This window comes from Bidens hawaiensis, unplaced genomic scaffold (genome assembly GCF_021521415.1).
Source record: "Bidens hawaiensis isolate Kalapana, Puna unplaced genomic scaffold, B.hawaiensis_p1.1 tig00074418_1, whole genome shotgun sequence".
Classification (NCBI taxonomy): domain Eukaryota; kingdom Viridiplantae; phylum Streptophyta; class Magnoliopsida; order Asterales; family Asteraceae; genus Bidens; species Bidens hawaiensis.
In genome coordinates, this window is record NW_027502898.1 from 3,005 (window position 1) to 18,252 (window position 15,248).

General features: G+C 31.4%; 1 protein-coding gene across 1 annotated transcript; it reads right to left on the reverse strand.

Annotated features, from left to right (window-relative positions):
- Window positions 1-283: 283 nt before the first annotated feature.
- Window positions 284-3,244, reverse strand: LOC143606345 (phospho-2-dehydro-3-deoxyheptonate aldolase 1, chloroplastic-like). Its single transcript, XM_077082143.1, has 5 exons — window positions 2,810-3,244; window positions 1,745-2,022; window positions 1,122-1,398; window positions 691-936; window positions 284-614 (listed from the first exon to the last, which is right to left on the reverse strand). Exons 1-5 carry the CDS (start codon window positions 3,242-3,244, stop codon window positions 354-356), a joined length of 1,497 nt encoding a protein of 498 aa, XP_076938258.1. The 3' UTR covers window positions 284-353.
- Window positions 3,245-15,248: the final 12,004 nt, after the last annotated feature.

Here is a 15,248-nt window from a genome sequence, read left to right on the forward strand (position 1 = left end):
AGCGATCACTTATAAACCGGTATAGTAGGCACCGGTTTGTAACCGATATTAACGGTAGGTGAGAGACAGGTTAGGTATTTTTCAAACACAAACCGATTAAAACCGGTTTTTTTAATAGGTTAGTGACCGGTTAACCAGTTATTAGCGTTAGTAACAATTTTTCACTCTTTTAAACGACTATATGGCCGTTATAGAGCTTGCAAGCCAAACCCTTAATCACATTTTAGTTTCGTTTATTAAATATGCATACAAGATCATCATTCTTTTTCATTAAAAACATACAATACAAGATCATAATTTATTTTCATTAAAAACAAGCCAAATAAGAAGAAGCTTAAGATAACATAAATGAACTAGAAAGGGGACAAAGATTGTTTAGCTCCTACTCTTCTCTTTATGAGCCGCTTGGATATGATGAAGGCGAGCTCTAACGACTGGGATGCATTGAGCCGAGGGTCACAATGGGTGTGGTAGCGTGAACCAAGGTCATCAAAGGTCAAGGCTTGTGAACCACCAATGCACTCGGTCACATTTTGACCCGTCATTTCAAGATGAACTCCCCCTGGGTAGCTTCCTTCTTGCTCATGCACATCAAAGAACTCTCTCACTTCCGCCTGTTATAATATAGAACTTGTTATTAGGCTTCACATAGATGAAAAGTTGATACAAGTAATCAAATTAGTAACTTACCATAATAGCATCAAATGAGCGTGTTCTGAGTCCAGACGGAGCCTCGATGGTGTTACCATGCATAGGATTGGTAACCCATGTCACAGTTTGGCCCGCCCTTCTAACGGCTCTAATAAGATGTGGAAGTTTGACTCTCATGTTTTCGGCTCCCATTCTTATTACGATTGTTATCCTCCCGGGCTTGTTTTGCGGGTTCAAGATATCAATGAGCTTGACCAACTCATTCGGGTCCATCTTGTCACTCGCCTACAAGGTCAAAAAGGAAATTTTAGCGCGCTATGTGTTCATGTTTTCAAATGAAGGGTGTATCATCGAACAAACATAAAAATCCCACTCGTAGCAAGGCTGCTGGTAGGTCTGGGAGGGTGGGGCCAGCGAAAACCTTACCCCTATTCCAAAAGATAATGGGTGTAACATCAAGTAAAATATACCTTAATTCCAAGCGGGTTAGCAATTCCTCTAAGGAACTCAACGTGCGCACCATCAAGTTGTCGAGTTCTCTCCCCGACCCATAAAAAATGGGCGGAACAATCATAGTATACGTTTGAAGTCGAATCCAATCTAGTAAAACATTGTTCATAAGGCAAGTGTAAGCATTCATGTGATGTCCAAAACTCGGCTGTGGTCGTAATAGGGTGGTCCTTTATCATCCCAATAGTCGAAATGAACCCGAGTGCCTCGTCAACTCGACTAGCTAGCTCTTGATACCTACCAACCAAAAATCATATGAGGTTCGGTTCGGTTATGCCAAGGCCGGCTCTCAAGGAGGCCAGGCAGTGTGGTCAACCGACTCCGGCCCGACACCTTGCTTGGCCTGAATTTTTTTTAAATTATATATATTTTTATAAAAAAAACATATGTATTTTTTATGTTTATACTCAATTACTCAACTCATTTAAGCCAATTTTTATACAAAATTTTTTTTGCACAACCCATATAATAACAATTTAATTGTTTAAACCCAATAAAAAAAACTCTTTTTACTTTAGACCCAAAAATCTTTTCGCCTTAGACGGCCCTGGCTTAGGCGTGTAATAAACAACATTAAACATACCTATCACCGGCTTCACTATGCTTGGTGAAATCACGAGTCCATTGAGCAACCCGACGCATAGCGCCATAGCCACCAGTGGCAAAAGCCCTCAAAAGATTAATAGTGGCTACTGATTGGCAGTAAGCCTTAATTAATCTTTGTGGATCTGGTGTTCTTGATTTCAAATCAAATGCAAGACCATTTATACTATCTCCTCTGTATTTTGGTAACTTCACACCATTTTTCTCCTCAAAAGGACCTGATCTTGGCTTCCCAAATTGACCAGCCATTCTTCCTACCTATTTACATCAAACCATATTAAATCGGGTTAAAGAAAAACTGTTATGGTATATAAGGGGTGTTCATCGGATTGGACAACGATTTATTCGGTTTAGCCAGATCGCATTTTTCGGATATGAAAATTTCTAGGACACTATCCAAAACCCGATCCGACCCAAAGTGGAAATATTCCTATCCGAATTAAACCGAATAACAGTTTTCCTAATTTTTGGTTCCTGTTTATTTTTTCCTAGATTTTGGTTGCTAACATTCTACTAGTTTAGAATCACAATAAACATACAAAACCAGAATATACAAAGGCATAGGTTATTCCCACACCACATAGGTTATTCAAACACCAAGTGCTCTCGTATAGGGGTTTTATGAGTCGCATATGTTAGAATTATGTCATAATGTGTCGTAGTGTGTCTCAATCTATACGGATTGTATAGACTAAAAAAACTGCCATAAAGTACAATTTTCAATTATGCAGGGACTATACGACTTATATATAAATTAGTCTTGAACACATATTCAAAGTTCAGACCGTAAAAAATAGTCTAAGTAAATCATATTTTATAAAAGTTAAAACAGTAAGTACGTGTCTTGACAAGCATGTTACATGCTTATTCTGTTTAAATGGATAATGGGCTTTGGGCTAGACGTACTTAAGGTGTTCCTTTACTAACAAACATGTCACATGCTTATTCAGTTTACACAGATATCCGAATAATCCGATTTTAAAATTTTTAATATCTGAATCCGAACCAAATATCTATTTAAAAACCGTGTAAAAAGAGATTTGACCTTGATGACAGGCATTTGACCACCAAACATTAGAACAACTCCCATTTGAAGAATGACCCTAAAAGTATCTCTAATATTATTCGCATTAAACTCCTTAAAGCTCTCAGCACAATCACCACCTTGAAGCAAAAATGCATTGCCCATGGCAGCCTCACAGAGCCGTTCCTCTAGTCGTCGTGCTTCTCCAGCAAACACAATTGGCGGGAAAGAATCAAGGGTTTGGAGCACAGAATCAAGGTCTTTTTGATCCGAGTATTCTGGTAGTTGAAGTGCTTTCTTGGTTTTCCAACTGTCTACACTCCATTTTGTTGTGGAGGTGATTATTGGAGTGTCGGTGGCAACGGTGGCACGAGAAGATGGATTTAACAGAGGTTTTGATCGGTCGGGCGAATGGAGTGCGAAAATTGGTTGGATTAATATTCTTGTGAGTGCCATTTTTGGAAGTAAGTTGTGATCATATGTTATATAAGTACACTTGCTTGAGGAAGTGACAAAGTTACACTAGGCAGCTATATATACTAACAAAGACAACCTTACCAAAAGAGCAAACTCATTAACTCGGCACACAATACAACCTCTCACGGCAGGGAAGGACTTTACGCAAAATAAATAAATAATTTACGGATTTAAAGTCACATGTCATGCATTCATGCCATAGTTTTTATATATGATGAAATAAACAAAACATATAAAACAAATATTTAAAGTTTGATAATGAAATGGTTTCACAAATAAATGATATGTTATAATACGTTTAAAAGCTATATGGATTTGGTGACCCATTACCCGTTTATTTTTTTACTATAAAATTGTTTATTAATTATAAATAATATCTTTTTAAAAAAAAAAATCGGATATTAATTTTTAGTGTGTGTGTGTTTATAGGAGAAAGTGAATATGGGGCTGTTAAGCATCTAACCTTAGATGCGAAACCCCCAAAACTACATAGTTTTGAGTCAAATTCATTAAAAAATAATTTTATTTTTATATTCTTATTTCTCTCCTATAATATTTCTTCCCCAAGTTTATACGTATTCATCGTTACAGATCGATATCCCCGCATTACTAATCTCAAATCTTAACAAATAGTACCTGTACTTAATGTAGGCTTCTTACGATCTATTACAATCAATGAACGAGGTTGGTAAACTACCCCAAATCCTCGATTCTTACTTTCTACATGTAATGGCTTTTTTTCCTTCTTCTTTTCTTTCTTATTTTATGGAAAGTCTATTTATCTGGTGTGTAACATCGAAAATTTAGCTATCTCATACAAAGCCATTAATTGAGATGCAAATGGATCATCAGTAAGTGCTCAGTTTTAGGTGGCAAATTATTTTTTTTAATCTATGTATTTGATTAGTTGTAAAGTATAATTCATGACTTGCAAGTTCAGTGTCAATAGTAGAAAAATTGGCTATTTAATCATGAGATTGGAAAGATATGTGAATCCGTAAGGGAGATGGGGAGTGGGAGAGAAATAAGAATATAAAAATTTAATATATTTTTTAATGAATTTGACTCAAAACTACGTAGTTTTGAGGGTTTCACATCTAAGGTTGGATGCTTAACAGCCCCATATTCACTTTCCCCGTACTATTAAAGAATTTCATTTTGGCTCATTCTTATTGGTTGATTTTTAGGGGTGTTCAGATTTCGATTTGCATTCGAAACATTCGAAATTCGATTCGATTCGATTCGATTCGAATTCGATTATTAAGATTCGAATTCGGTTTTAAAAAATTCGAATTCGATTCGATTCGTATTCGAGTATATTTATCGAATACGAATCGAATACGAATTTCTGATTTATTATTCGATTCGATTCGATTCGAAATTTGAATTCAAATTATATATACCTACATGTATATATATAGTAATTTTTTTTATTTGTGTCAAATCCATAAATAATAAATGTCCATTACAAATTATTAAACCTAATATGCCATATTATTTCCTATCGTATACTAATATGGGTGTTATTTACTTCTTGTTTTGAATATTTCGAATTTATACTAGTTGTAGTTTAGTTTTGAATTTATTATCATGTGGTATTGTAGCTACTTTAAAGTTATATGTTTCTTTTGCAATTATGATTATGGTTTTCGAATTTTTGGCATAGGTAAACTTGAGTTAGATTGTATTTATTCAAATTTATTCGATTTCGATTCGAATTTGAATTTCAAATACGAATTCGAATCGAATTTCAAATTGGGCATATAATACGAATACGAATCGAATAGTTCAACTTTTAATCGAATACGAATACCGACAAAAAAAAACAATTATTCGGATTATTCGATTCGATTTAACTTGAAGATTCGTTATTCGATTAGATGAACACCCCTAGTTGATTTTACTATATTCCAAAATAATAAGCCCTCGTAGAATTTGTTACTAATAAAATAATTCAAAATTAAAATCATAATAATCATTTAATCTATAAAATAAATACTATTAAAGACATTCTTTTTGGCTCATTCATATTAGTTGATTTTACTATATTTCAAAAACTAGGTTACATCCCGTGTTACACACGGACGGAAAATATATAAAACTTCATATATGTGTGTGTGTGTGTGCGCGGGTGTGTGCGCGCACGCGTGTGTGATATGCATTTTAACGAATTGTAAACGTCAGATAATCTATCATTATTATTATTATTATTATTATTATTATTATTGTTACTTTAATTAAAAGAACCTAACAAACAAAGACAAATAGAGAAAAATAATAATTTAAAACACAATATTAAGTTATGTCACATATTTCTAACTTACACCGTGAAACACAAAAGACATATTAGATAAAACTTCATCATCTACTGAAGTCATATGTTGTAAACTACGAAGCGTAAAGATATAGATGTTGTAACATAAGTTGTGCGTTATAAAAACTATTTTTATTGAAATTTCAAAACATTTAAATACACAACATAAAATATACTAAAAATATGAATATAACAATGAGATATAATTATAATTTTTATTAAACCGCGCGTTTAATAAAGCAACAACATAATCCAAAACTCGTGACTTAAACCGTCATTTCAATCCAAACATCCAGTCCAAACGTTCATAAATAATTTTCCAAAATCCAAAAAAAATAAAATTTCAAAGTCTAAAATTTATAAAAATAAAAATAAAAACAATTAATTGTCTTTATTACTCAATATATGATGATTATAATAATTTATTTTGAACTTTCTTTAACATAAGAGTTAATGTTTAAAATTAATGTTCAAATTAACATGTGGAAATTATATAAATGAAAAATTGATGAATTGGAAGCCTATGTAGACATGCTAGTTGAATGTCATGTGAAAACCTTGTATTCCTTTAATAGTATAATAAGATTATTATAAGGTATCACATTGTTACTTTTATTAAAAGAACCCAACATACAAATATAAATAGAGAAAAATAACAATTTAAAACACAATATCAAGTTATGCCACATATTTCTAACTTATACCATGAAACAAAAAAAGACATATTAATTAAAACTTCATCATCTACTGAAGTCATATGTTGTAAACTACGAAGCGTAAACATGTAGATGTTATAACATAAGTCGTGTGTTATAAAAACCTTTTTCATTGAAATTACAAAACATTTTAGTACAAAACATAAAAAAATACTAAAAATATGAATATAACAATGAGATATAATTATAATTTTTATTAAATCATGCGTTTAATAAAGCAACAATATAATTCAAACCTCGCGACTTAAAACCACCATTTCAATCCAAACATCCAGTCCATAAGTTCATAAATAATTTCTCAAATCCAAAAAAAATAATAATAAAATAACAAAGTCTCAAAATTTTTAAAAATTATAATAAAAACAATTAATTTTCTTTATTACTCAATAAATGATGATTATAACAAGGGGAAAGTGAATACGGTGCTGTTAGCCGTCTAAGCTTACACGTAAAATCTATCAAAACTACGTAGTTTTGATTAAAATTTCTAAACCCAATTAATTAACTACTTCATAAAATTACTCCCCTAATTCTGTACTTGCTTGTTGATAAACATCTTCTTCTTCAATCCTTAGTTTGATCACATAAATAAACTCAAGAATTTGTAATTTCAAATATATAAGTTCGATCCAAAAGAAAGTTTTTATGTGCATAGGAAATTAATTTGATTTTGGATTTCAGATCTAGAACTTTAGTTCAATACTTCAAAATCTGAATTGAATGACAAACCTTGAATCTTTTGCTAAGACCACAACCAAATCGGAGAATAAGGTATAATGCAAGTCTTCCAACTAATAATTTCAACAGCACATAAAGTTTTCCAAATGATTACCATCAAATTAATTATTATCAATTGAATAAACAGTTGCTATTAACTATGTAGAATCTAAACTTGTGTGTCAACAGAGATTAGCGAAGAGTGCCCAAATAAATAAACTAAACTTTGATAAATGAATATAGAGTCACCATAAAATTAATTTCAACTATGAACGGACAAGGAAGTGATTTCATGAACTTGCGTGTCAACAAGCAGAGAAGGATAATACGAGTAAATTAGGGGCGCGATTTATGAAGTTTTTTAATTGATTTTAGGGAATTTTAATCAAAACTACGTAGTTTTGATGGGTTTCGCGTGTAAGCTTAGACGGCTAACAGCACTGTATTCACTTTCCCCTTATAACAATTTATTTTGAAACTTTCTTCAACTTAGGAGTTAATGTTTAAAATTAATGTTCAAATTAACATGTGAAAATTATATAAATGAAAAATTGATGAGTTGAAAGCTTATGTGGACATGCTAGTTGAATGTCATGTGAAAACCTTGTATTGATAAAACAATATAGTAAGATAAGATTATTATAAGGTATCACATTGTTATTTTTACTGAAAGAACCTAAATACAAAGACAAATAGAGAAAAGCAACAATTTAAAATTAATGTTCAAATTAAAATGTGGAAATTATATAAATTGTATTGCTTTAATAGTATATAGTAAGATAATAAGCCTCATAGAATTTGTTACTAATAAAATAATTCAAAATTAAAATCATAATAATCATTTAATTGAATGCGTTTTCTCCTAGACAACCAATTATGGACCCGTATACGTTTCATAACCCTAATGTTCATTCATTTCTCTCCAATTCACTCTTTGAGAATCACACCATATTCAAATTATCTTATTTGAAAATGTATCTTTCCCTCGATTTAACATGCTTCGTATCTACAATGCTATCAAGTTCTTGGTGTTTTGAATAGTTTAGAATCGACAAATAGGAATCACTTGTTGGACTAATATAAGCAGAAGTTATTTTTTCTTATCTGTAGGTACTCATAATCTTTCCTCTCTATATACTTTTGCATTAATTTTGCCTAAAGTTTGGCCTTTTTGTTAATAACATTTTTGTTTGGTATCTGCACATATTGAATTAACTGCATTTGCAAATGAATTTTAAATTAAAATTGAACTACTTTTCTTATCATTTGCTAATTTTGCTTCACAATTGAAGCTTTAGATGTAGAAGATGATAAATTACTATTCTCCACTGACGAGTCACTTATGCTTCCATAAATTGTTCTATTCTTGCTCTTTTTGTTAGCAAATTATCATACGTTAAACAAGCGCACCTATGTTGCAAAATCAAATTTAAAACTTGGAGATCAGAAGGAAAAGAATATACAGTATATGGCAAATTAAGAATTCCCATGGTTGGAAATTTCAAGATAACGAGTTTGAGTCATAACCAGTTGTTTTAGATTGTAGTATAAACTTAAAAGGCAAATGCATTAATGATACATTCTTAATTTTTATGTTATTTTAAACAAGCGGGTCGGGTTGGATGGAGTAATAGGCCAAATTAGATTCGGGTCAAAATGGGTAATAATGATCATAATGAGTTTGGGTCGAAACGAGTTGTTTAAAAAACTGTTAAATCAGAATAAGTCAAAAGAGCTAACTTTATTTAATGAGTAAGATATGATGGGTCGGTTTTGGTGTGTATCAATTACATAATATAGACCAAGGGTATAGAAGTCGTAACACATGCTGTTTACATTCGGGCTTTCTTATCAGGTAAGGCTCATATTAGAGATTACAAATTTGAGACGCCATATGTGGCAAAGATAGTTAGCAATGGCCTAATGGGCTTGGCTATGTTGCTATATCCAATTATTTGGATTAGGTGATCATTTCACAAAAGTATTGAGAATTTAATTATAAGAAAAGACATATAACAATTGAACTATTGATAATTTCTTTTAAGTTGATCATTTCAGAAAGCTATTTGTATTTGTGGATTTTTTGAATCGGTACGTCATTATAATAATGTTATAGTTTCATCTTTCTTTTTTGATTGGTTAAACGCGACAGGATTTTATGGATATACATAAATCTTCAGCGATAATATTTGGCAACATGACAACAAATTGTCGTAGAGGTGACAATTTTGTGCTTGTTACTACTTATAATGTGTTGATTAATTTTTCCATGTAATGTGTAATTTTAAGTAGCATTTTAATATAAAGCGTAGTTCTATTAATAATATATGATAATTTTATTGTGTATCATATTTTATTTACATTTTCTTAAATTGATTAAAATCTAATATGTATATTTCTTTTAGTAAAAAAAATTTGGGCCACTATAACCATCATCTCTTCCAAATTACACTAACATTAATATTAAATATATAAAATAGCCACATTTATTTGGCATAATATATTTATGATGGTTTAAATAGAAATTAGTTTAAAAAATTTATAATTCCATAAAATAAATTTTTAACACATATTGTTGTGACACACTAAATTAAATAAAATATATAGAATTAGTTTTTACAACAAATTAATTATTCGAGGTAAAACGATCTAATTTATGAATATTGTTATATCACGCAAAATTAAATAAATATATAGGATTATTTTTCATAACAAATTAATTATTCAAAGTAAAACGATTTATTTTATGAAAATTTGAAAATGTTTAAGTGAATAAAACAAAATAAGGAGCCCTTTTATATAGTTTTTTTTTGGCAGATGGTGTTATATTCACTAAAATGAATTATTAATTTTGTGATTATTAAAATGCATTTTTATATGTGAGTTAAGGACAAACTTAACATTTATTTAAAATTATTTGACACAAATACAAAATTTACAAATTGTTCAAATATATAAGCATATATATATATATATACACACACAATTAACACCTTCAAATAAAAAAACTCCTGTTTAAGTTTTAGAGAAGACAGTTTCTTGTTGTAGTTTGGTTTTGCAATGATCATCAACAAAAGTCTAGGCCAGTCTCTAGCAAGAGTTGACATACTTAAAAGACCCGTTTTACACATGGTCAACTTTATGTAGATTTATCAAGAGTGAAGAGTAGAGACGAACAAAAAATAAATACTTATTTTAGATAAACAAGAGAAAGTTACAAACAAAGCAAAAAATATTGTTTATAGGTTAAAATGTGTAGCCTTTGAAGTTTATGTTTTAAAGTTTAAATTTTGTTTGTAAACATTCTACTATGTAATGTCATTTTTTGTAAGTCCATGTATTTTAATATTACGTTTTCGTTTGAATATGACTTACAATTATAAATTATATTGCTGTCTCAAAATACATATTAAAAAATGTTGTCGTTGAAAATTATATATACGTTTACTTGGACGGTTTTTTATATTTCTGCCTGTGTAATGCACGGGCCAATAACCTAGTTGTTGCAATAAAGCCTTAATTTAGCTACGTTCAAATGCAAAAATCTAATTGGTTTGTTAGATATACCTTATCGTCTCATTTTTATCTTTAGCTTATTCGATTAAAAAAAAGTAAAAATTCAAAAGTTATAAAAAAATAAATTCTATATTTTCATATCATTTCATCACTTTCAATTCTCCACTTCTAATCTCTTTTAATTTCTTATTTACGGTTATGGGTCCAAATTATAATTTTGACCTTAGTGGTTCTAAAGATTATTCGAATGCCTAATATGATGAAAACTCTTCTTTCTTTTTAAATCCAACTCGGGTTCCAGTCAAAGAAAACTTTCAAACCTCGTGATAGTTGTATTTAAGGATGTTTTTGAGAAGAGAGAGAGAGTGTACGATGTGGATGATAGACAATGAAGATGAGTTATCCAACAAAAACATCCAAACACAAGTAGGTGAGTGTGACTAGGAGAGAGGAAAAATATGAGAGAAAGATGTTAATCGGTTGGGCAAGTGTCACCTGGCGTGTAAAAAACACGCATAAAAATGGTCTTATTGTGGATGCTTTTATGTTGAAACTGATTAATCGAGCCGAATTACAAGTTCGGTTTTAAACCAAAAACACACTTCGGTTCCAGGAACAAATATGTTTAAGTCCAGTTTTATGAATAGATGTGAAGAGAGAGCTGCCTACCTCCTTTAATGGTACCTGTCAAATGCATTTGCAGTTTTCGTACATGCATACATATATATACACTAAACATGGAAATGGTGCATAAATTATGCATAAACTTATTGCATTTATAAAATAATGTTATTAATGTGTAGCTACTAACAAGAAAGATAGAGAAATATATAAAGACTGAGGTATATAAAAACGTGACATTAGGGAAATCGCGGGAAGAATCCCCACGGACAACCTTAAAACTAAAAACCCTTTTCAAAACCCCCTGCTTAAGTCCAAAAGTTCACATCACTTATTAACAATTCATGAGAAGAACATTGGACTGGGGGGACTTGAAGAGGTAGGTCCCAGCAGAGCCCAGTTGGACCCGCAAGACTCACCTTGAAGAGGGACGTCTGCGCGAAGACCAACTGGTTCCGCAGGACCCACCATGCTCAGAGAGATGAAGACCTTACGCGCATACGCCAGCTATTCCCGCAGGAAAAGCCTCCCAATGGTGAAGTACCCCGCCTGTTCCCGCAGCTGCGGATACAAGCCATCAGCGGAGGCTACCCGCACTAATAGCAAGGCTACACGCACAAGGCACTGACTCTCAATAATTCAGTAATGTCACCTGAAGAAAAAATGAGCAAGCCGGGAATACTCCCGCCCAAATGAGCCAGTCCGTACGCTTCTGGAGGATCTTTTGTACTATACCTGCCAAGGTATGGACAAAATAGACAAGATCTGACCAAAGCAGCGACAGCTCACTGACAACAGTACGACGAGGAGCACGCTCTAGTACTTAATGTCACAATCAGCCGCTGCCTACTCACCAACCCTTGTCATGGCACGTACATAGCCTGCAGTTGGTGGAAAAGGAATAGTACACGGCCGGCCATGTCACTATCAGCCGCTGCTTACCCACCAACCACCAGCATGGCACGTGCGTAGCCCACAGTTGGTAGAAAAGGAATATTATACAGCTGGCTGTACCTGCTTGGAAACCTACCTTCGGCTATAAATACTCCAACACCTTGGAACGGTATGATCATCTTATATCTTATATCATATCTTATACTATCATATATCTGCTCTAGCTATTTCTCCTAATATACACATATTCAGAGCAATCTAGTCTGATTCTCCTGCCGGAGGGTGGTCACAAGGAGGTACCCCCCCCCCCCTTCTCAGTGACGAGCTCACGGTGTCTGTTTTGCAGATCATCAGAATAATAACCATCTTTGCCGGACCTAACCCTCGTGGGAAACATCTACTTAACCCCCAGATTATCCGTAATCTGCCGGGGTCACTTAGTGTTTCTTCACTAAACAATCTATAATTACTACTTACTCTCTAATAAAAAGCTATAAGTTTTTTCACTTCACTACACATTAAAGCTCACCCTTTTCAAATGTTGTTAATTTAATATCCGCATCTTATTTATTTGCAAGTATTTAAAATTCATAACTTTCTCATATTATATAACCTTAAATGGATCTAAAGATATGTAAAGCGTGATTCCAATAATAATAAACGATATTTTAATTGTATGTTTTTTTATATGTTTATGATTCTTTGTATATAAGTTTTCATTACCTAATCATTATATGTTATCTTTTGTTGGAAAATCGTGTAATTCATGGGTCTTAGGCTAGTTTATTATAACAGATAACTTTTTTTTACGAAAAATATTTAGAAGATATTGTTGTCATAGAAAAGATTCAAAATAAAGATGAAAAAACTCTCAGTTAAGACAAGTATCCTTGGTTGAATGCATGTATTGCCTGCTGGTAACTGGGTACATATTTAAGATAAGATAAGATCAGCAAATAAAAAAAGTGTGGCATGTGATTTTTTTATTTTTTTCGAAAATTGAAATTAGTAGAATAGTAAGGATACACTCCATCATTTTCCCTTATTAATACATGAAATCTAAAATTGTCTTATATATAAAGTGGCTAAACGAGTCGTATTCATGTTTGATACTTGTGTTAAGCGCGTCGTTTCTAACCTGCTAAACCCGTTAAAACACGAATTGTCATCCCAACCTGAACTACGAACTATACATTGCATGATTTTAGTCACAAATCACGATCAAATTACTTCTTGATTAGTCATGTCAAGATGCCAATATGGGCCTAACTATTATAAAATTTGATGGGCTAAAATAGGTTTCAGCCTACTGTTAAAAGTTGGGCCTTCTCAGCAGATTCACTCCACTCACGGAGTCACGTCTTAGTTTTTTTATCTAATGGGCCTGACCCATATAGCAGATTAAGCCCACCCCAAACCTTATAATGGTGGCCCATCTCTACATAACTTACAAACAACTTAGGATCAAGAAGTCAATTTGATTTGTGATTTGTGATTTGTGATTACAACCATGCAATGTATGGTTCTTAATTCAGCCATCTTTCTATGGCAATAAAATCTTCTATAGAATTTTTCAATAAAAAGATATTTATTATAATAAATTGTTTAGTTTTTATATCATAAATAAACACAATAATATGCATTCAAAAGGTTAATACAATAGAGTTTTATACAAATATAATATCAGTTTTTAAAAAGGTTTCTTTATAATAGTTTGATATAGTATATATATTTTAAATATTATCTTCTTTTTCTGATAATAACATATGTAATTTTATCTCGAATTCCAAGTGGATAAACATACTGTTTTCACTGAGACTCCCAACTTAAAAAAATAAAAAAAATACTAAGTAGTGTTCATCAGTATTGTATATAAACATAAATTTATATTCATAAGATGAAAAGAAAACACATAAAAGTGTTAATGGCTAGTTTAATTTAACGGATGGTTTCATGGTTCATCAAATTGTAACCCGTCAAACGGTTAAATTGAACCGTGAAGTAGACCATAGATATTTGAACGGCTCGGTTGGCTTTGACGGATTCTAAAGTACTAACAATAAGGTTACAAATTATCAATGGCTCTAAGAAAATTCAAATGTTATGTCCTTAATGATAATAACAAAATGTATAGTTGGACTTGGACCAAACATATAACTGTTCACATTTATGAAGGAGAAAGACCGAAGCCACTCTCTTTCCTTAGCCATCATTCATATTCATATGTAGATAATGACACATCACCACACGACATGTCGTTTTGTCAATTTTACTTGATTTTTCCTGAACACATCTTCGATATTTATAAATATGTTTTGGGTTTGTGTTATGCTATTTCACTATTTGATGAAAGGGTCATGTTATACTATAAATGGGGACAAAAATGAGAAGGATGAGAATGATTTGTAACCATATAAAAAAACTCTTAAAAAATAAAAAAGAATTATAACTCAAAATTTAATTAAAAAACTAAAAAAGTAAGAATACGAAAAATGTTTCAACTGTCGTTCTCGTTCTAAAAAAAGACACAATGTTGAGTGAAAAAGATCATTGTGTCTTTTTGTTTATCATTGTGTTTATTTTCGTCATTAATTGTGTCTTTTTTCCTTGACATTGTGTGTTTATTTCTTGATATTCTGTTATATTATTCAACATTGTGTTATATTTTGTTCGACATTGTGTTATATTTAGCGATATATTGTGTCTTTTTTTATTTATAATCGTGTCTTTTGTTCATTTTCATCATTGTGTCCTTTTTTTTTGAACGGGAATGATGGGGAAACATTTTAGTTTTTAAAATTATTTTTTTGTTTTTAATTTATATTTTGAGTTATTATTTTTTTAGATTTTTTTTGAATTTATTTTTAAGGAGTTTTTTGTGTGGTCACAAGACCTTCTCACCATTCTCATTTTTGTCTCCTTTTATATTTTAACTTTACCGAGTATATTATTATTATTATTATTATATATGTGCTATGTTATTATTATTATTATTTATTTATTTATGGTTTGCGTTCTATTATTTGAGATCTTCATAACGAACTAAGCCATATGCAAAGTATAAATAAAATGAATGATATATCGATACACGAATTTGTGTAGTTGGAATGACCAGGTTGAAGGAAATTTGAGGAAAAATTATGGAACTTGTCACAAATAAAAGATAAGTAAAACTTTGAAGTGGTATGTAAGTGGAATGAAGGAA

Bases quoted from the DNA above. Each gene is read 5' to 3' on its own strand.
- LOC143606345 (XM_077082143.1), bottom strand. From the start codon at position 3,244: ATGGCACTCACAAGAATATTAATCCAACCAATTTTCGCACTCCATTCG. The intron at 2,023-2,809 runs GTCAAATCTCTT...TGATGTAAATAG, and splicing joins GTCAAATGCCTGTCATCAAG to GTAGGAAGAATGGCTGGTCA. The intron at 615-690 runs GTAAGTTACTAA...ATATTATAACAG, and splicing joins GCTCATTTGATGCTATTATG to GCGGAAGTGAGAGAGTTCTT.